This window comes from Blennius ocellaris (genome assembly GCF_963422515.1).
Source record: "Blennius ocellaris genome assembly, chromosome: 3".
Lineage (NCBI taxonomy): Eukaryota > Metazoa > Chordata > Actinopteri > Blenniiformes > Blenniidae > Blennius > Blennius ocellaris.
Genome location: NC_137652.1, coordinates 27,697,931 through 27,719,045, shown reverse-complemented (window position 1 = coordinate 27,719,045; position 21,115 = coordinate 27,697,931). Strand labels below are relative to the sequence as shown.

Below are 21,115 nucleotides of genomic sequence, written 5' to 3'. Positions count from 1 at the left end.
AAAAAATGTATATCAAATTTATGAATAAACTGTAATCCTGTCGAAATATGATTGTGCCAACAAACTAACAATGGGCCCTGAACTGGATTGGCTTCATTTTATATATATATATATATATATATATATATATATATATATATATATATATATATATATATATATATATATATATATATATATGCGCCAATGTGCACAATAGAATAACTTTAAAGAAACAAGCTTCAAAGAATAGGTTTATTATGAAAACAGAGACAATGTTAATTGTATGTCTGGTACAGTTTAGAGAATATTGATAATTGATATAAATTATTACAATGAAATAAAGTTGATACAATGATCAAAAAAGAAATCACATTAAACAAGTCAGAATATGAACAATTTTTAATTATCAAATATAATGACTTGAAGAAAGGAACACATTGGATTGAAAAATGTAGATTCCATTTCTAGGAAAAGTGAAGCTTGCAGGATAGGATTTAGAGTCATCTATTTAACTTTAAGTTCATTTTTCATACTTTGAGTGCCAACTTCTGAAGAACAATGTCTGCCTTCCCTGGACACTGAGGTACATCATACAGATAATGATAAAAAGTGAACCTGGCGTTGGGAGTTCTTCACAAAAGCAAACGTATCTGAACTCTTACATTTTGTAGAAATAGTACATTTCTGGAAGCTCTATTGGCATTGAACCCAGGACAAGTGAAGATTTAAACTAAACCTTCACTCCACCAGTTTTTCTTTAATAATTTGATTACATTTAGTGTATTCGGATATGTTGGGCACACCAATGACTACATAAACTCCACTAAATATGAAACAAACTAGTTCAGCCATACATTTAAAACTGGCTTCAAAACAAGTATAAAAATGGCACGCAGATTCCATAAAAGAACATTAATTTTCATACTGGAGGAGTGTGAATGAATCCTGTACATTATTCTGTAAAACGGTAGAAGTACTGGTCACACAGCTACAGCACTTGGAAGTTTTATTTGAATAAATCCATTTGAGTTACAGCGACTTGTTATGGAAAACAGCCTTGAACTTTATGAAAAGCTGGTGTGTGTGTGTGTGTGTGTGTGTGTGTGTGTGTGTGGCAGGATTCAAATGATCAACAGCCACATTAAAAAAGGCCGAGCTACAGATGTGCCACAGAAAGCTTTATTATTCAGTAAAGCCTAAAAGCATCTTCAAACCACCTAAATTAAGTTATTAAGGATGTTTGTGCTCAAGACTATATATCTGGGATGTTTCAGCCTTTATAGCCCCGCTATATAGAATTTTACACAGACAATATAATCTACATAAAGTGTCCACAGCAAAGTCAGTTTCCGGAATGCACCGCCGTTCACGACTGCAGCTGCTGGGCATGCGAGCGCTGGTGAAACTTAAGCCCCCCCCAGTTTCGGAAAGATTTCCCACACTGCACGCAGACGTACGGTTTCTCCCCGGTGTGGATGCGTATGTGCCGTTTCAAAGCTCCCGAGTGACGGAAACACTTGGAGCACACGGAGCAGGTGTACGGCCGCTCGCCCGTGTGGATGCGGAGATGAGTCTTCAGGTTCTCCAGGCGGTTGAACTCCCGGTTGCACACGGTGCAGTGGAAAGGGCTGCAGCCCGGTGGGAAGAGCTGCAGCCGGGCCCTCGAGCTGCCCTCCGGCGCCGGCGGCAGCGGCAGTGGGCAGCGCTGCTGCAGCAGCCTCTGCTGACACTGGCCGTTGTGTCGCCGCAGCAGGCTGGGCAGGTGGAAGGCCTGGCCGCAGGCCTTGCAGGCGTACAGGGCGCTGCTGAGGCCGCGGCCGGTCCGGACGCGCACGCCGTAAACCTGCGGCGGGGCTTCCGACGGGGGGGCCGCATCTGCCACCTGGAAGAGGTTCGGGAACTCCGAGGAGAGGGATAAAAGATCTGTGACCGGCGGCATGCTGGTGGTCGGGTTCGGAGAATCAGCTGTAATAAAAACAAAAAAGAAAAAATGAATAATTTCCCATACAAACCTTAATGTTTTATCCAGATTAAATTCCAGCACAATCCATTTTTATTAAAAAATGTAAATGATTATTGCTACTCCATTTGCCTTGTTGGTTTTGAATACTTCCACTTCCTGCTTTAATCCAGGTCCCGCTGTGCAGTATATTGTAATGTACAGAAGGAATAAAAACATGAATACACACAGTGAATAATGTAAACGCAATAAGTCGAAACATTTGCTTGGTATTTTTCTAATATTCATTATAGCTACTGGTCTGCTTGGATGACTGGGATCCATCCGTAGACGAGCTTACCCGGGTCCAGCACAGCAGTGGACAGCTGGAGGTTTAGATCCTGGCTCTCTTCATCCGCCACCAGCAGTTTCTGCTCCAACATCCTGGACTGGACCTCAGACATGCAGTCCAAGCGATAATCTTCCATTTTAATCCCGCCCAAACAGGAAGGCGAACCTTCCCTCTCCTGCTTCACAACCACCTGCTCCAGGGGGGACTTTCCGGGATGTGGAGGGAAGCGACGGTCCCGAGTGCCTGCTTTAGTACACGACGCTCTCAGGCTTTCTGCCTTCACCACACTCTGATCACTGATGTCTGCAAAAAAAAGAAAGAAAAGAAAAGTCACTTAGCAAAGATAAGTCATTGGGTACGACACAGACTCACGACTGCCACCTAGTGCTCAAGACTGGCACGGCTGAAACTTAACCTCCTGTACCTTTAAACGACACTCGTGCATTCAAAGACAAGAGGCGTAAGGTTGATGTGCAATGTGCGTTTTTCAGTTTTTACTAAATTCCTCGTTTACATGATATTGCATCTGGAGTCCCTGATGGTGCTGGGATGCACTTATATTTCTGCAGACGGTTGTTCTCGTGCATGCAGTGGCTTGAGAAACCTCCCACGTCAACACGCACCTTGAGAAAGACACTGGACGTGTCGGTACGTCTCGCTGCCAGAGTCCAGCTCATCGAAGCTCAGCGGCTCATCTCGGGGGTCCGGAGGCGGGGAGCCCTCGTCTCTCTCCCCGCTGCAGCTGGACTCCCAGCCGCCCGGCGGGAGGCACAGGGGGCTGGCCGGATGATGCGCGTGCTTCGTGGGGGTGGAGGAGAGTGGGTCGTCGGGTGTCGGGCTGAAGCGGCCCGCCTCGTCCCGCCCGCAGTCCAGCGCAGCCTCGGCTCTCTGCAGCCGCTCCTTCAGGCACTCGTTCTCCCGTCGCAGCTCCGCGTAGTTCCCGCTCGTCGCCAAGAGGCTCGTCACCTCTCGGACCGCGATCTCCACGGCCACCTCGAACGCTCCGTGTATGGCCGCGACCAGCTCCTCCTGGAGGGACAGAGCCGCCTCGGCCCCCGGGAGCGGGACCCCGCGCAGGCACGCCTCGGCCCCGGTCACCTGCTGCTTCATGGCGCGTTCAAAAGCTCCGCGAGGTCCTGCGGGGAAATACAAACGGCTCTCCCGTTACCGGGACTGGTCATCCGCGAACCCGGAGGAACTAGCCTGAGAGAACCGGAAGTGAGAGGGGTCACTTCCAGGTGACACCTGGCGGTGGGAAAGGGGAACTGCAAGGAGAGGGAGTGGGGCGCCCTCTGGAGGTTTGAGGGGGAACAAACGGCTTCATTCAAAATAAAACGGGGTTTGGGTTCACTCCAACCCTCTGAAATACACATTTGATCAAGTCTAATAAACTTATTGAGCTATCTGATATTTTTACTTGCTGAAAGCGCTACAGAAAATATAGTATTGATAAGAAATATTCACACAACAGCTATATAAAGTTATTCACAAACACTGTGTTTATGAGCTTTAAATGGGGACCTCACTATGAGGAAAGGGTGTAGCACTGTATTCCATTGGGTATTGCCTCATTCGTGTGAAAAGTACCACGGTAACCTTGAGAAAATATTGTAAAAGTGTGAACATTTCAGGAACGATTTAAGCATCTTGTGGACCAACTTTAAAGTTGACCAATTATTGGGTCCTCTTTGACTCAGTCAAACTGAAGTTAAATTGAGTTGGGTGTAAGCTCTATACTTCATTGTGGGAGCTTTGTTTAGAAGTCTTAACTCCTTATAGGCCATTTAAATACTCAACCATCAAGCTTTATAGAATTAGGTGTCTCAATCATCTTAATTTTTTTAAGTAGGTAAAAATAGATTTTCATTCTTGTATGATAAGATCAGTAATACCACCTCAAAGAACATGATTAATGAATTCAGCTTACCAAAGTCAAGTATGACACTACAAAAAGATAAAGGGACCTTCATGTGACCTGCTTGCACTAAAATACAATTTGTACTCCCATGTTCGAGAGTAAATCTAAACCATTTAGTCAAGGCATAGGAGCAAAATACAAAGTATGCATGACTTTAAGGAAAAAGTGTTAATTTTCCAAATCGAGCAACACGAGTTAGAACAACTTTGAATCCCATGTGGGAAGAAATTAACAAAAGTTCACTTGCCTGATAAAGGTTGAATTAAAGTCTCACCAACACACTGACGTTTAGAAATGCAGACAACATACCAAGAAACTGAGATTTGTTTTTATGCAAAGTTAAGTCATTACATTCCCATTTAATAGACCGAATGAATCGGAAACATTGTGAACGGTGAACCAGAGCTTCAATCAGTCAGTCGCTGCGGGATTTATAATCTTCCAAATGGGACAGAATCCAACCAGACGGTCCAAGGATGGAAAGAGTCATCACTGTCAGGACGAACATGGACTCCTACAGTAAAACATTCTCATTAAAAGAAATTGATTTCATGACTTCTTCCAGCCTGCATTGTAGTTTTGATTAACACTAAACATGCGTTGCTCCTACCAGAGCGCCTATTTTGTCTTTGGGCGGCTTTCCTTGGATGTAGGGGGCCGCTTGTCGAACTCTCGTCCATGGAGGAGGACAAATCCGTCCAGTCCTCGGCAGCCGAGACAAAAACCAGGTCATGTCTGTATCTGGAGGGAAAACAAGAGGAACAACATGCAAAAGAAGGGAAGGAGGAGCCTCTTTAAAGATTACAAAGCAGAAACACCTGAGGCTCATCAGGCCTTCAGGGCAAAAGCAGAGCATTGATCCTGATGGAAGAAGTTTTTGAAGAATGCACAAAGGCTGTGAAAAGCTTCTGTATGTGCTTCCAAGTATTACACTTCTAATTCAAAGTACAAACTGACACCACTTCCGGCAAAGCAAAGCCATCAATTGCTCTTTCATTCTTACCGTGTTTTCTCTCATTCTATGTACAGACTGGAGCTCTTGTTTTCAGATTAGCGCTTGGGCAAAGGCTCGGTTCATGGATTACTCTTTGGTTAGGTTGCTGCCTGCGTGCGCTCTGCAGGAGTGTGCGCACTGACGCACTGGCTGGAAGTGGGTCGGCCTGGTATTAGTGGGTGTGAAGGTTGTTGTCTGGATCCTGGATCAATAATCAGGTTGTCTGTCTGCCTGGGACAAAGAGCGGTCAGATTCTGTCTCAGTCAGACTACAAACACCGAGGTAAGTGCTCCGCTTATGTCTCCTTCCTACAAGTGATCTGAGGTTTCTTCTGCTGAAAGTCAACGAAGAACAGGCCAGGATAGCGTCAGAAGGGCTTAATGAGTGAATGAATGAATTTAGTTGTGATGGGGGGGAAAAAACAAAGTTGAGGAGCATGAGAATTTCTGAGAGAATATCTTTTCAGTCGATACAGATCAATGCAACACTTCTATCTGCTGATTGAGTTTTGTGTTGTATTTGTGTGTGAGAACTGCTGAAGCTCTGCCGGCTTTTTCAAAAGCAGCTGTGTGACAGAACTGATAACAGAAACTTAATACGGACTTTGTAAAGTGACACTTGGACTTCTGTCTGCAAACAAAATACACGAAGCTGAGACTTGATTCATTGATTTTATTTTTTTAAACCTCAAAACAAAACATAAAAAGTCTCTTTTTACTTCTCAAATGTTCCATGTGATCAACTGTATTCCAATTGTTGACTGTCCGCCGGCAGACTGACACCGTCAAGCGAAACTGGTTCACTGAGGGAAATATTAAGAACTGCTTGTTCTGACCTTGTTCAAGTGTTTGTGCACGAGCGCTGCGTCTCCATGCTGAACCCAACAACCACAGGGAGGGGGTATTTGAGGTAACCAGGCTCTGTTGGCTGCAGTCATGGAATCGTGTACCTCCTGACCGAAGCTTTTTGCTTGTGGCTTGTGATCTTGTTTTCTTTGGTTTGACCAGTTTGATGTTTTTCTCTCAATGCTACCCCCCCCCCCCCCCCCCCCCCCCCCCCAGATTCCCTTCCCTCCGAGGCTCTCTCCTTTTGAATTATTCCTTTATCATCATTAAAAAAAAAGGAAAAGAATCTGAGAAGTCGGCAGCCATTCGACATGTCTGAGGTCCTGGACTGCAGCTCTGCGGAGGTTGAGGACTGTCGGCCGACTCCAGAGCTTTTCAGTCGACGGAGCAGGAAGTCTGGATGCTCAAACATTTTCACCGGATTGAACCTGCATCAGCTCCACAAGCTGTTCAGATCAGCAGGGGACAGAGACGCTGAACACCGGGCCAAGCTGGTGTGGCGAAGGATGGATACAGACATGGAGGGAGCAGGGGAGGAGGAGGAGGAGGGGGAGGAGGAAGAGGCCATGCTGGCTCAGGCTTTGGTTGGGCTGAGAGTCAGAGCGAGGAATAAGGCAGGAATCAGAGTGGAGGGACACAAAGACCGCAAGTGGCTCAAAGCATCCGGATATCTCAGGTGAGCTCGGTGACTGTCGAGGATACTGGAACATCTTGGTCCTTGTGGTGTGGAGCGGATCAGAAAACACTGGAGCAGTGCCAACCCACTTTGCGTCATTTAACACACATGCTAATTTTCATAATCCTTTTAACAAATGACACTCCTGAGTCCTTTTCACATAAAAAAAAAAGAAAATCGTCTATATTGTGTGAAAATGTTTGTATTCATGATTAAAACTGACGGATTATTATTGCTCTTGTTTTGTAGGATTCCTCGGCTTGTAATGCCTGCACCTTTACACTGAGCCAACACTCCCATTATGCCTCACGTGAAGTACTGTAGTTGTAAAATTTAATCAGATTAGGTTGGACAGCATCCGTGAGGATAACCCATAGACCCCCCCCCCCCACACACACACACACACACGTAAAATGCACCAACTCCACACTGGAAAGTGCCTCAGGCCACAGTTAAACGGGGGATTTTATCACTGTGAGCCTAAATACCAGGAGGTCAAAACAGATGTATTAAAGTTCAGAATTTGTTTGAAAGTCTTACGGATGCCAGAGTCCCTGTGTTGAAATGTGGTGTGTGAATTGTCATGTGCCTAACAAACTCTTCATGACCTCCGGAGACTCTGTCCTCTCTTCATCTGGCTACAGACACACCACCGTCCAGTTTTTCTCTCCACATTCCTCAGGAAGATGAAATTATCCTTGTTGGAGTGTGACGGAGAAGTAAAAAGGCGTCTGCTGCTCAGCAGTTTGTTCCACGTCTCCACTGCTGCTGTTGGGACTCAGGACTGTCTTTTAAATTGTTTCACCATCGATTAAGTTACACCAAACCTCCAATTGTCTTTCTTTACTGTCTTTTATAGGTGACTCCCCAAGCAAAAACAATGTCACAGCTCTGTAGGAAGTTCTTTTCTACGTTTAAAAAAAAAAAAATCTAACATGCTTGTCTTGTTTATCTCATCCTGAACGTTTTGGTCTTCAGGTTTGAGGAGCCGCTATCCGGCTGCACTTTTGAAGACAAAGAAGCCGACTCGGCTTCCAGTCCCGGAGAATCGCTGCAGCGGCCCGAGGAAACCGTCACCGGGTACCAAAATCCCTTCAAGCCATCAGCCTGGAGGTCGGGAGTCGCAAAGCTGGAGGGTGCCAGAGACTCTGAGCGCTACCTTCACCGCATCCTCCACTGACAGGACTGGAGACGGCAACATGCAAGGAAGTCACCAGACAACCAGCTTAAAGTGTTTAGAGCTTCTGGTATTGTGTAATCGACCTGAGACACACCCTGGAATATCAGTGATTTGCAGTAATTCTGTCTGACTTTCACTATAAATGGGATAAGAGCACACACACAAGCTTTCCTGCTTCATTTCTCTCGTTTGTAACAGTGGCCAGAACTTACCACTTCACACCACAAGCTTTGAGGATTTTAAGAACATTTCAAGCAAAAGAAATGTGTTGTGGACTCTTGAAATGGGAGTAGTAGTGCCAATTATCACATTTGGCATAAAAACTGACGGCGGCTGTTATTTATTTTTTTGTGCTTTGCGTAAACAGATTGACCAACACTATTCCAGTGGAATTGTTCATTTGGGACTACATTTGCATTTCCCTACACTTGTTTGATTATACTGCTTTGTGATATTGGTTTACCGTGCACCAAGAAATAAATAAAAAATGGTTAGGAGTAAAATCTTATACTTCATCACCATATTAGAAAAGACTGAAAGATGTTGGATTACTGAAAATATAAAACGTACAGAATTTAGCTGCTTTCAAAGATAGTATGACAGTTGGCATATTTTTCTTCCACCTGTAAAGAGTCAACATGCTCACAGATCATTTCTATTAATGGGAATATGTTTTTAATTATAATCTATCATTAAATATTACATACATATTATACAGTGCATTGTCACAATACTCTTCATGTCAGTTCAGCGCAGCAGGAAGTTACGTCTTTGTTGTACGTAGGTCCACCCACGAGCCAGAGAATTAATAGAAATCAATATGGCCGAGACAAAGGGAAGGTAGTTGAAGAGCGAACGCCCGTCTCCCTCAGTCTCCCTCTCTAATGATTCAACTCATCAGTGGGAAAAGTCGATTCAGGCAGATCCGCCATACTTGTTCAGTAAATCAGTTTAACTCAAAAGTATCTCTGCTCCTCGTCATCGTCGCCGCCGATGACCTGCAGCTCCCGCTCGTCAGAGCCGCAGCGAGTGAGGTGAAACCAGTTCACACGGTTTCGTTCCAGTGCGTAAAATTCACACAAATTCAGGAATACCGAGGTGTGTGTGTGTGTGTATGACTGAACCACAATGAGCACTTTTCTTAAAGTTAAAAAAAACAAAACAATACGATGCTGATCGAGTGACGCCACAGCGTCCAGCCCCGGCTTCTGACTGCAGGGGAATATAGACGTAATTGTTAAAAGGCAAAGAGGTATGGAAAGAAAAGAAAAAAAAAATCAACCTAGAAACATGGAATGCAACTCTGTCCATCCCCAAAAAAAAAACAAGCATGTGAGAGGCTTTTGACTGGCGCGTGCATTTGTGTGTGGGCAAGTCCCGTATCTCACTGAAACCTCTTCCGGAAGATTCAGAATGGTCATCGCTCGCTGACGGCGGCACGAGGCCCAGAAGCAAACAGGGAAGACGCGTTGCCAAATGCTTCCTCTTTTTGCCTTCCGCCTGTACAACCCACCCGACTCGCCCTCTGACACCCAAGAAATATCCGGAAGGAGTGGACGGACGGCGAGAAATGGCTCCACTCCCAGGACGAGAAACCCGAGCTCTCAGATTCCGCCTCCTCGTCCATCTGCACGCAGACGTTTCTCACGTCGTCGTCGTCTCCTCCACCCGGATTCCTGCTGCTCTTCCTCCGTCGCGCCGCCTCACCACCAGGTGAAGAAAGGTCTTCTGCTCTGGAAACTCTGCGTGTAGGACTCGCTGTTTGCTCTCTGAGGTGCTCTGGCCGTTTCGACGATTACGGGGGGCATCTGGACCAACTGGAGGGGCGTCTTGCCATCTTTCATGGCTTGGCACAGGTTCAGGATCTGAACGGTTGAAAGAGGGAAGTGCAGCGGAACAAAATAAGTGAAGCGGGAAAAGGGGGGTTTTTGTATGTTCAAGTGTGGAATGAATATAGTACGATCTCTATCTGGATGTTAGATGAGAGGAAGAAAATTTAAAATAAATTAATTAATAAAAATAAAAAAACCTCACCTGACCCCTCATGACTGCAACTTGTTTATGAAACTGTCCCCTGTCGAACCCGGGATCTTTCTGGAAGATGTGGTAGAGAATAGACCCGTTAGTACACGTTCTCAACCACAGCTCCGTTCCTTTCATTCACCCGAAGCCATAAGAGAACACAGAGGTACAGGCAGGATATGTTAGCAGGCTTTCTTCCTTCCTGCTCACAACCGAGTTTATCCGGGAAAGCCTGAAACGTCGTCGTGTCCTGTGACGGAGAAGTGGAAACTTTGTACTTCTGTTAGATTTCGAAACAGCTGTTGCAACACCAACGGTTCACAAGCAATACACTCAAATCACTGTGGGAGAATGACGTGGAAGTAGGTGCACAGCCACAGTCTCTAAACTATCTTAAAGACGTCATGGCAATAAAAATAACAGCTGGTATGTTGGCTCGTTTGGTTTTCTTCTTACGTCTGATTAATCATGGAAGTCACTGTTTCTGAGATGTTGCTATCAGTTCTACTTGCCTTAAACAGTTCGTAGAGGTCCTCTTCCAGATCTTTGATGAAATTTGGGTCCGCAAGTTTGGGCAGGACGAGCTCTTTGACTTCTTGGGAGAACGGTACTTTGGCCTGGGACAGCCACGCCCAGTAGAAGGGGTCTGGTGATTGGACAATGACAGGTGGCACATTACTTGTTAAGAACTGCACTCTTTGTCGTGATGAATCGATTAAATCAAAACAAAAAACGGAAACGTGTACGTAGCAAATATGAAGGCGTCCCTGCTTACAAGCTCTCCAGGAGTCGGGGTGTTTGAGGGGGAAGGCGAGGCCGTTGTCGATTGCTGCCAACTTGATGATGGGATCCTTTACGACCACCCAGTCCGTGTCCTGGAGAGATAGAGGTGAGACGTACACGTAAACCCATCAATACCGCTTTCCATCGGAGACATGCTGCCTTGACAGAGAACCAAACGGTAAGGGAGGTTTCAGACACGAGACAATTCATGGACTATTAAATAAGAAAGAACCCTGCCATCATGAACACGCCTGTGCTTCACGGTAAAACAGATCTTTTGTTTAAGTAAGTTGGCATGTTCCTTCCATGTGTGCATGGCTTTTCTCTCTGGCTTGATCGGGTTTAAAGAAGTAGCGGTACCCTGAGTTGAATAGAAAGAAATGAAAGCCGGACAGATGGACTGTGCACGTGTTACTCACCCGATTACCTACAGAGTCCATGGGACAGTCGTACTTCAGCAGCCAGTTGTCATTTCCCCTGTCTAACAGAGAATTTAAATAAAAAATTTAAAAAAAGAATCCAAGTCTATGATCTGCGACGCGGCCAGTGAAATAAAATGCCGTGCCTGTGTTTCTGATGATGTAGTCGAGGACCACAAGCCGCTCGAACTGCAGCTGGAGTTGACGGTTGGTATTTTCAGGCAAAGGTTCTGCTTCAAACTTCCGCAACCAGAAATCTGCATCCTTGTAGCCATCGACAAAAATCTGGAAGGAGCCGACCTGGTGGAATTCAAACGGGAAATATTGAGATACGTCGTGGATGGATTGTCTGGCAATTCTTTCAACATCTCCTTTAATAGTGTGTTTAGTTATTAGTGTTTATAGTTGTTTACTTTTGGCGGGTTTGGCCCTGATATAATACACCTTGCAGTGCAGCCCAGTTTCATCTTGAGTGGGCCGGAATGGTAAAATAGTGCCATAATAACCATTAAATCTAAACTTTAACGTTTGTTTTTTTGCGGTTGTTTGACATTTTTTGTTTATATTAAAACACATTGTTATTACTGTGAACGGTGGAGGAAGTCATCCTAATGCTTGGATTCTTTAGTTTTTTTAGCTGATTTCCCACCACAAAAATCCAACATGCATTGTGTTATGTCCACATATTTTTGGTTTGGAAACATGTACTACCCCGTTTAGATTAAAAACTAGTAGAAGCACCAGGTCAACACAACCGAAAACCCACTAAAACTTGCTGTTTCTTTGTTGTCATTATTCTTTTGATGAAAAGACATGCGAGTGCACAACAGCCGCTGAACAAACCCTGTGAGCTTTAACAGGGTGCAATGTCATCATCTTTTTTGACCTACTTTAGACTTTAAGTGCAGATATTGATGCTACATGTTAACCATGAAAAAAAGCACTATCAATACAGTTTGAAGTCAGCATACATTATCGGAAACTTTGGTCAAATTCAAGAAGTAGCTGGTAGAATTGTAACAGTTTCATTCATTGAAAACAAAAACCAACAAGACGAAAAATCTCACTTAATGAAATTATCTATTACCTTGGGTGGCAGTCCAATCCTGTGGAATCGCTGACCCACTTTCGGCACCTTCTCCAGGGCTAACCTCTTTCCTCGCGACTTGACCCGGTCTATGGCGCTGTAGTTGAACGTTTCACTTGCCAAATACACCACCTGAAGCGGGAACTTTGCTTTAGAAAAGAAGAATATCTCCTAAAGTAATGTTGTGCTTTGGTAAAAGCCAATACAGCGCCGCGCTCGTCTCGACCTTGGTCCTGGGGACGATGTTAAGCTCCAGCTTCTGATCCACCAGACTCGCCCCGGCCTCCGAGAGGTACCCCTGATTCAGGACCAGACAGTCCCGGCCGAAGCAGCAGGGGCAGCACAGCTTCTGGAGCCACTTGGTCCACTTGGGATTCAGCTGGCCGTAGGGTTCTTCATTTTTAGGTTTGAACACTCCGATGATCTTCTGCAAAAACAACAAGAAAAAAAAAAAAAAAAACTGAAGTGGGAATAAAAGGCAGCTCAAGATATCCATTAAAAAAAAAAAAGGAACATTTTAGGAACAGAGAGAGAGAAACAAAGGTTTGGTTGTGTCTGGGATAAATATCCAAGAACAATATCTTCCTTTGTGTAGTTGAAAATACCTCAAGATCCGACAATGCAAGGAGGGAACAGTAGAAAGTATCACGGGAGAGGTTCAAATTCTACTTTAGTGTGAAAACTGTTAAAGATTCAAACTAAAACTGTGCACAAGCCAGATGCTCCAGAAGAAACCATGAAGCTTAAACTTTCCTCAGAGGTCAAAGCAAAGCAATTAAAAAAAAAAAAAAAAAAAAAGTATAATAAGTTAAATACTAGAAAATGTGGGTGCGGCGATACGATGACTTGATTATAAAAATCACATGTCACATTACCACACACACACAAATTTTTCCTCATCGGGACTGAGCACATGACTACTAAGCATGGTGGTGACTAACTCAAGAAAGGTGGGGGTCGAGAGGAAGCAGGTCGCTGGATTAAAAACCTCACATTCAACCGTGAATACCATTTCATACCGTGCAATCTATTGAAGGGTGAAGAACAACACTTTTTGAATATCTTCAATCAAGCTGAAGTGAAGACTTTTGACTCAAAGTCCAAAGGCAACTTTTATTTATTTATTTTTTTTACATCGACATATAGGATAGAGTTACTCAAGTCTTTTCCTATTTGCTCCAGCTGTTCCAGATCAATGTTTACTGTCACGCTTCGTCTGGGCTGCAAGAAACGATCCTGTGATGACTCACCAATTTATCTCTACTGCACATCAGTCTGTACCAATGTCACTGCAACAAATCAGGCATTCGTCATCGGCAGCCACGGCTTGATGAAGCGTGGAACAGTTTAGTCAAAGCATATTTCAATACAAAGCAAACACCAGTTAATATAAACAACATTCACATGACAGTTTGTGGCCTCGCTGAAGTTGCAGAGGTGAAGTTAAAAGCTTCTTTTAAACAATCATAAGTTGTGCATGGATATTTATTTGCCTCCAAAGTAAACCCTTCGTAAGCTCACCGTATCAACATTTACAGCTGCAAGCCTACTAAAATATGTCCATGAGCTTTGGTACTTCCAGATTCTACGCAGCCGCAGCGCCGCTTCAGCTCCTTCAAGCTGGACAAGTTCTGTTTGTGTTCAGCAATCTGACAGTATCAGAATCATCATCATCACTACAGTGTTTGAAGCTGCAAACCTATTTTATGCTTATTACACAACATTTGATCAATATTCAATTAATGGTCTTTTTAACCCATGAATTACGAGCCACGTTACATGTACTGGAGTCCAGCTGTAAACCAAAGTGAACAGAGCATTTGTATTCAGGACCCGGAGGTCCCGGAGGAATAATCTGCAACTGGAGATCAGCAACCTCTGAAACTATTTTAACACAAGTCCCTTCCTGGCTGTAGTCCAGCTTCATTCATTTATTTAGTTAAATTCTTGGAGTTGACTTGGTTTTATCCAAGTCTTGTCTCTTTATGCACTCCATAATCAAGAACTTTGAAAACTGGTATAAAAGTAAGAGAATAACAATGTAAGTATTGTAGAGGTTTGTTTTCAATCCTCTCACCTCTGGTTCGAGAACAGTTCCTTTTTTTTTTTTTACTTTACATCTTTTTTTCTTTCCAGAAAAGTCCTGTTAAAACATTCTATTCAACACTTGCTGCCTTCATGTTGGCACACTGTCGACTATTTGTTCACGTACACTGACAAACAGGAGACACGTGTATCACTTCTGGCACAGTTTTTGCTCTGTGCCTCCTGTAATGGGAATAATGGGAAACGTGTTGTCCGGGGTTTGTGTTGACATGTCTGCCGTCCTTCTGCCAAGTCATGGCAGGGAGGCACTGATCAGAGGAGGCCTTTCCCTGGAAGCCCCGACACTCTTATCAGAAATCAACACTGGAGGTTTCGGGACTCGGTCAAAGGGACCTGTGTGTGGACGCAGCTGTCAGAGAGCAGCAGATGCACCAACTGCTGGTCTCCTTACCCCCTGGGAGTCTTTGACGAAGTAGCTCCCACTGGAGCCCTGGTAGATCCTCTCCGGGTAGATCCCTTCCTCGATGGCCCGCTCGGCCTTTCGGATGATCTCTCTGAACTCGGGATCCTCCGGGAACTCGTTCCGGTGGGGCTCCCGCGGTGGGTTTCCACGATCCCGATCCAGGAGCGGCTGTCTCTCCCGGCTGCGCCCCGGGCTGCCGGCCGGGATGCGCACCACCGAGCCCGGCGTGCTTCCAAACGCGCCCCGGGGGCTGGGGGGCTCCGTGGGGCAGTAGCCGAAATCCACGGAGTTGCGGAGCGGAGAGACAAGCGGACTTGTCTCGTCCATGGCGGCGGTGGAGGAGGAGGAGTTGGTGTAACTCCTCCAGGGAGGATAAAGAAGAGGGAATAAGGAGTAGAGAGGAGAGGGGGAGAAAAGTGGGGTGTTGTTTAGTCAGTTAGCACTCGGAGCAGCTAACAAGGAAACAAGTCAGATGACTGTCAGCTTCCGGGAAGAGGCGGGACTTATTGACTATTTTCCTTTGTGGCCAATCAGCGTTCAGATCTGTCTGTCAACAACCTCAGCTCCAGCGCTGATTGGACACAATCAAATCGCCGACAGAGAACACGTGAGAGCTCGGTCAACCGAATCAGTTGTATCCGGAAAGATTGTTCAGTAAACTTTATTATGAGGCAAGATTTCGATTATACTGAAGAGAACCCCCCCCCCCCCCCAAACAACTCTATTAAAAATATTTTATTCTGACTTCAAAGTCTGAGAATTCTGAGTAACCAATGACAATATGAGATTTTAGGGTCACCAATTAACCCCACATGTTTTTAGACTATAGGAGAAAACCCATACACATGGACAAAACATGCAAACTCCACACAGCAAGGATCAGCTAAGCTGGTGTAATTGCAATATTCACATAGCATGATAGAAGAGGGAGAGAAAAAAACATACATAATGACTACTGACATTGGTGTTTTGCTTTTGCATGCTGTATAGGTTTTACTCAAAACTCAATGAAATGCATTAATAAACCTGGAGGATGGGTATGTATTTGCCTTTTATATATATTTGAACGACCCTATGCCACTCCTATGAAGCATCGGCAGTAGTTAGGGTCGCAGTGGAGGTTACAGTGAAAAATCCCAAGACACATCAGCTCTACCTGTTTCCATAGCTGGTGCGGCCAGCCACACTTTTTTCCAATATTATACAACCTTTTTGTCTGTATGATCCCATCTTATGACACATAAATGTATTGAAGGAGTTACTTATTTTGATTTCAACAAGTGCCACTGGAAATAACCATCCATATCTGTACCGCTGTGCAGAGCCACAGGACACTGGAACGAAACCCAACTTCCAATGAGCAGTGGATGAAAACACACGGCACAGCTTGCAACAGGGCAAAACTACAAACACACACTCACGTTCACATTTAGGGGCAATTTAGAATCAGCAATTAACCTCACATGCATGCTTTAGGACAGTGGGCGGGAACCAATGGGGTAAAGGAGATCCTGAGAAAAGAATTAAAGACCACTGAAACAAACATGATAACAGTCCGTAACAATGGCTTTAATGTAAAGATAACCATCATTATAATCTGAAGCAGAGGTAAAGTGTGACGGGGTCGTCCTGCTTCCAGAACATGTGCGTACTGGCGTGTTTTCGGGGGCTTGTTTCCTGTGCGGACGTGCGTCTTTGCGCATCACCCATCCTTCCTCCTCCTCTCCTCCCTCCTCCTCTCCTCTCCTCCCTCCTCCTGGGCTCTGATTGGCGGGGACCTGCAGGACGGCAGAGGAGGAGGATTTATCAGACCGACAGGGTGGTTATCAAATCCAGCCAGACAATCCAAGCCGCTGCATCCTTGTAAAAAACAACAACAAAAAAAACCTTAAAATAACTCCCCCGTTTCTCTCTGGTCGTCTTTGGGGTTGCGGCGGAGGCAGAACCGGCCTGAGAGCGTTGCTGCGGCCTTTTCGGAAGAGTCGCCCGCCCCAAAGTTTCCGGAAGTACCGCGCAGAGGACATCGTCGAGGGGATGGCTGCGTACAAGCTGGTGCTGATCCGCCACGGAGAGAGCTGCTGGAACCAGGAGAACCGCTTCTGCGGCTGGTTCGACGCCGACCTGAGCGACACCGGCGAGAAGGAGGCGAGGAGGGGCGGACAGGCCCTGCAAGGTGCGTCCCGTCACTGCGATGCCAGCGGGCCTTAATCCGGCCACGTTAGGTTAAACCTGCTGCGAGCTTATGCAACTCTCTGCCGGTCGGGGGGGGGGGGGGGCACGTCGTCGGCTCGGGCCCGCAGGGAGGAGGCGAAGAGCCAAGGCCCGGAGGATTAACCCACCGGCCGTCACATCCGCGATCCCTCTCTGCAGATGCTTCAGTTACGGGGGTGTCAAACATGAGGCCCGCGGGCCAAAACCGGCCCGCAAGAGGCTCCAATCCGGCCAAACCGCCCAGCAAATTGCAGAAAATTGAAAGAAAACATGATTTTTTTTTTCTTCTCCAAACACTCTCAAGAGTAGTGAAACAAGAGCTGAGAGATCAGTGATGCTAGCAAGCTAGTATTAGCCTCAATGCTGTCAGCAGTGTTGCCAGATCAGATTGACAGTTTCCAGCCCAGAAGCATCCCATTCCAATAAAAACCAGCCCAAACCACGGAGTTGTCCACGAAGTTGCACCAGCCCAATGTATTTTTTTCCTGCCTGATGTAAACAAAAATTGCCCATTTGGGTGGAAAACCGCCCAATCTGGCAACACTGGCTGTCAGGAAGGGGTTTGTAAAAACGCCCACAATGCAACAGGAGAAGATTTCTGGACTGTCGGTGTATTTTGCACCAGAAAGTTCCATTAAATTTGGCTTCATGTTGAGATTGTCGTCATTTTCAGCACTAAATGTTTGGTTTTACAAAAATATAGGTCTTATTTTATCACGCATAATAAAATTTAAAGGCAATATGGCACTATTTGACCTGCCCGACCCAGTCGGGATGAATTTGGGCTGTATGTGGCCCCTGAACTAAATAAAATGTGTTTGACATCCCTGCTGTCGGATGTCAAGTTAATCGTGAATTTCCCCGTGCAAAGAATCATTTATTCACTTAAACGGGTGTTATAAGGTTTCTGTGGACATTCGATCATGAATCTGTTTCATAGCTTTACACATGCATGATTTTTATATATTATATGAACAGGTGATTCAAGCTTTTTTTATATATATATAATTATGTAGAGTGTAATTGTAGAATTTAAGGTACAGCTATGTGTTTTTCTTGGAAATGAGGGTATTCAAAATGTTATGTGTAGCAGACCTGGCCATCATAAGGTCTCGGTGCCATGTGCAGCTCTTTTGCTCTGCTTGACCGGCCCCCACTGTCGCTGAGAAATCCTGAATCAAATAAAAATGTCATTTGCTTTATTAAATCTGAAATGGTGCAATCTGAAAATTATTATTACATTATTGGTTAAGCAGGGCGAGTAGTTGTTACCTCACAGAATTGGCATTTCACAATGGGAGGTTAGTTAAGGAAAAAACAGTATTTAACCAATTTAAACTTTAATTATGATTTCCTAACAAAGGCTGAGACTCTGAGGAAAAGGTGTCGCAGAGTAACGGCAGTTCGTAAAAAATTGTTAAACCAGCCTTTTTTTAAATCTCGAGATAATTCGTATTGAGCAAAATTCAAGTAAACTTGTCTCAGCCCTCAGTAGCAGTTCTTGTCTTACCCCTTCTCCAATATTCAATAGTTATGTTTTATCATTATCGTTCTGTGTTAAGAGTAGTTAGTATTATATAAGTAAATATCAGTTTTGTTATAATTACTGCTGACATTATTGCTATTTATTGAACCATAAACCTGAATTTATGACTCCCATCACTGCACTTGATTCCAAAAGCCTGAAACGGCATTGATTATGCCTTTCTATTACAAACGTGTGTTCATTTGTGCTTTTACAATGTAGTTTTGTTTTTCTTTGAAAGAGTAGGTAGCACTCGTGTGTAATTTTCCCCATTTCTTCCCTCTATTTCATCCCAGATGCTGGCTATGAGTTTGACATTTGCTACACGTCCGTCCTCAAGAGGGCCATCCGCACCCTGTGGTTTGTCCTGGACAGCATCGACCAGATGTGGCTGCCGGTCCACCGGACTTGGCGACTCAACGAGCGCCACTACGGCGGCCTGACGGGGCTGAACAAGGCCGAAACGGCAGCCAAGCACGGGGAAGCCCAGGTCAAGATCTGGAGGCGTTCTTTTGACACTCCTCCCCCGCCTATGGACGAGGGACACGACTTCTATCAGGCCATAAGCAAGGTGACTACTCTTTTATGACTACATCTTTATTATGAGTTCAGATCTACATAGCTGAAATACTGTGGTTATAATACTTCTTCCCTCTTCGTGTTGTAGGATCGGCGTTATGGGGACCTGACGGAGGACCAGCTTCCCAGTTGCGAGAGCCTGAAGGACACCATCGCAAGAGCGCTTCCTTTCTGGAATGAAGAGATCGTCCCGCAGATCAAGGAGGGAAAGAGAGTCCTGATTGCTGCTCATGGCAACAGTCTGCGTGGAATTGTAAAGCATCTTGAGGGTAGGGGTGACAGTTGCACAGTTCACAAAGCTAAAACGGAACATCCCTATTTAAAACATTTAAATACATTGGACTACAAGAAAGACGCCAGCAGCTTCTCCTCTGAGCATTATTCCTCAACCTTCCAACTATTTCTGGTCCCCTCTATCATTAGTCTGACAATATGCCGCAGAAATATATTTTGTATATTCTGACCTTCTTTTATAAAACCTGCAGAAAGAGAGATTTTGGTATTGTCTTGACATCTATTATCCTGTCATTTACAGTCGATATTAAACTGTTGCACAATTTCAATGAAGCTCCACTTCTTCTATCTACATGAGGGGCAGAAGCTATAAAACCTGCATGTCTCTTGTTGTTTCCCAGGTATGTCTGAAGAAGCCATTATGGAGCTGAACCTGCCCACAGGCATCCCCATCGTCTACGAGCTGGACAAGAACCTGAAGCCGGTCGGACCCATGCAGTTCCTGGGAGATGAGGAGACTGTCAAGAAGGCCATGGAGGCTGTGGCAGCTCAAGGAAAAGCCAAGAAATAGACTTCCAATGGGGACTAGAGCACGGGGTCTTCGATTCCGGGCCTCGAGAGCTGTTGTCCCAAATGTTTTAGGTCTCTCCCAGTTGCAACACACCTGAATGCAATAAGGGGCTCATTATTGAGCTTTTTGAGAAGCTTGATGATGACATCATCATTAGATTGAGGTGTACTGAAGTTTGGAGAGAGCTGAACCGTGCAGGACACTGGCCCCCTAAGGCCCGGAACTGAGAACCCCTGGAAGAGAGTATATTGCAAGCTACAATGAGTTTAATGTTAAGGGATTAATATGTTTGTCATCACTGATTGGGCACACTCCGACACACAATGCGCACTTTATTTTAAAATGTCCAGCTTACACACAAACTAACCTGCTCGTTCTGCTTGATTGATTTGATTGACAGACTGAGACGTATATTCATTAGACTAACCGACCAAGACGAATTTGGGACCAGAGAGCAGGATGAAACATAGACCAGTCCTCTGCATATCTTTCTACAGAGAATTAATGTAGGTGGAAATAGTTAGACCAATAGTGTAACACTGGCTGTTCTTAAAAAGTGGCATTTCTTTGCACTGCTGAAATTTGTCTGCTGTGGTTTTGTGCAAAAACTGAATAAATTTTGTGAGCTGTTATGTGATGAAACTTCTTTGCAGTGTTTGGAGTCGATTGTTTTATTTATTTATTTATTTTTAAGACAAATTTCCCCACACATGTAAAATCTTCAGAACTATGATAATATTTGATCTGCAAACATGCTGGACACTGATTTTCATGCTCAACCATTGCCAAAACAAAACAATGTATAGTAGCTGAGGTGGAAGGTACATTAAGTGTAAAGCTGTCTTCAACATCACACAGGAAACCCATGGAAATCCTTGTTTCAGCAACAATTGATTGGTCAATCTGCTCACACATCCGTGTTTACATGTATATGCTATCATCTACCTGAAAAAGTTGCTGACCCCAAATACTTTGACTTATATTCAACAATCCCTGTCTCCTGTCCTCTCAAACCACACCATGGGGTATTGGATTTTCTGCACTGCTGCCCCAAGACTATGCGGTACAGACCTGAGAGCACCAGAGTTTAAATATTTGGAGATGCATGATAATAAACTGGACTGAGTGAAAAGCACAGATGCTGGCTGGGATCTGTTCCCGCAAATCTGTATGGGATTAAGTGGTTTAGAAGATGGATTGATAATTTATCAAATTGACTGAAAATAACCTTGTGTGATGTAACTGTCAAGAATTTCCCACCTGGAATTAATAAAGTATTTTTGCTATTT

The 21,115-nt window shown here is 44.8% G+C and overlaps 3 protein-coding genes across 3 annotated transcripts; 1 reads left to right on the top strand and 2 right to left on the bottom strand.

Annotated features, from left to right (window-relative positions):
- Positions 1-278: 278 nt before the first annotated feature.
- LOC308149294 (uncharacterized protein) lies at positions 279-3,450 on the bottom strand. The gene is made up of 3 exons (XM_080520985.1): positions 2,897-3,450; positions 2,283-2,576; positions 279-1,947 (listed from the first exon to the last, which is right to left on the bottom strand). Exons 1-3 carry the CDS (start codon positions 3,381-3,383, stop codon positions 1,349-1,351), a joined length of 1,380 nt encoding a protein of 459 aa, XP_080377111.1. The 5' UTR covers positions 3,384-3,450; the 3' UTR covers positions 279-1,348.
- Positions 3,451-8,584: 5,134 nt separating this feature from the next.
- On the bottom strand, positions 8,585-15,122 carry pi4k2a (phosphatidylinositol 4-kinase type 2 alpha). The gene is made up of 9 exons (XM_080521057.1): positions 14,695-15,122; positions 12,424-12,624; positions 12,198-12,329; positions 11,257-11,410; positions 11,111-11,172; positions 10,684-10,783; positions 10,417-10,554; positions 9,921-9,976; positions 8,585-9,751 (listed from the first exon to the last, which is right to left on the bottom strand). Exons 1-9 carry the CDS (start codon positions 15,031-15,033, stop codon positions 9,590-9,592), a joined length of 1,344 nt encoding a protein of 447 aa, XP_080377183.1. The 5' UTR covers positions 15,034-15,122; the 3' UTR covers positions 8,585-9,589.
- A 1,386-nt stretch (positions 15,123-16,508) lies between these two features.
- Positions 16,509-20,544, top strand: pgam1b (phosphoglycerate mutase 1b). Its single transcript, XM_080519027.1, has 4 exons — positions 16,509-16,879; positions 18,739-19,013; positions 19,110-19,290; positions 19,657-20,544. Exons 1-4 carry the CDS (start codon positions 16,741-16,743, stop codon positions 19,824-19,826), a joined length of 765 nt encoding a protein of 254 aa, XP_080375153.1. The 5' UTR covers positions 16,509-16,740; the 3' UTR covers positions 19,827-20,544.
- The last annotated feature ends 571 nt before the right edge of the window (positions 20,545-21,115 follow it).

What these genes read in the sequence shown, in the direction of transcription:
- LOC308149294 (XM_080520985.1), bottom strand. Translation starts at nt 3,383, where the DNA reads ATGAAGCAGCAGGTGACCGGGGCCGAGGCGTGCCTGCGCGGGGTCCCG. An exon ending in CGTCCAGTGTCTTTCTCAAG is followed by an intron (nt 2,577 to 2,896) that starts GTGCGTGTTGAC and finishes TTTTTTTTGCAG; the next exon opens with ACATCAGTGATCAGAGTGTG. An exon ending in CACTGCTGTGCTGGACCCGG is followed by an intron (nt 1,948 to 2,282) that starts GTAAGCTCGTCT and finishes TTTTTATTACAG; the next exon opens with CTGATTCTCCGAACCCGACC.
- pgam1b (XM_080519027.1), top strand. Translation starts at nt 16,741, where the DNA reads ATGGCTGCGTACAAGCTGGTGCTGATCCGCCACGGAGAGAGCTGCTGG. An exon ending in TCTATCAGGCCATAAGCAAG is followed by an intron (nt 19,014 to 19,109) that starts GTGACTACTCTT and finishes TTCGTGTTGTAG; the next exon opens with GATCGGCGTTATGGGGACCT. An exon ending in AATTGTAAAGCATCTTGAGG is followed by an intron (nt 19,291 to 19,656) that starts GTAGGGGTGACA and finishes GTTGTTTCCCAG; the next exon opens with GTATGTCTGAAGAAGCCATT.
- pi4k2a (XM_080521057.1), bottom strand. Translation starts at nt 15,033, where the DNA reads ATGGACGAGACAAGTCCGCTTGTCTCTCCGCTCCGCAACTCCGTGGAT. An exon ending in GGATTGGACTGCCACCCAAG is followed by an intron (nt 11,411 to 12,197) that starts GTAATAGATAAT and finishes GAATTCCACCAG; the next exon opens with GTCGGCTCCTTCCAGATTTT. An exon ending in CTACATCATCAGAAACACAG is followed by an intron (nt 11,173 to 11,256) that starts GCACGGCATTTT and finishes ATTCTCTGTTAG; the next exon opens with ACAGGGGAAATGACAACTGG.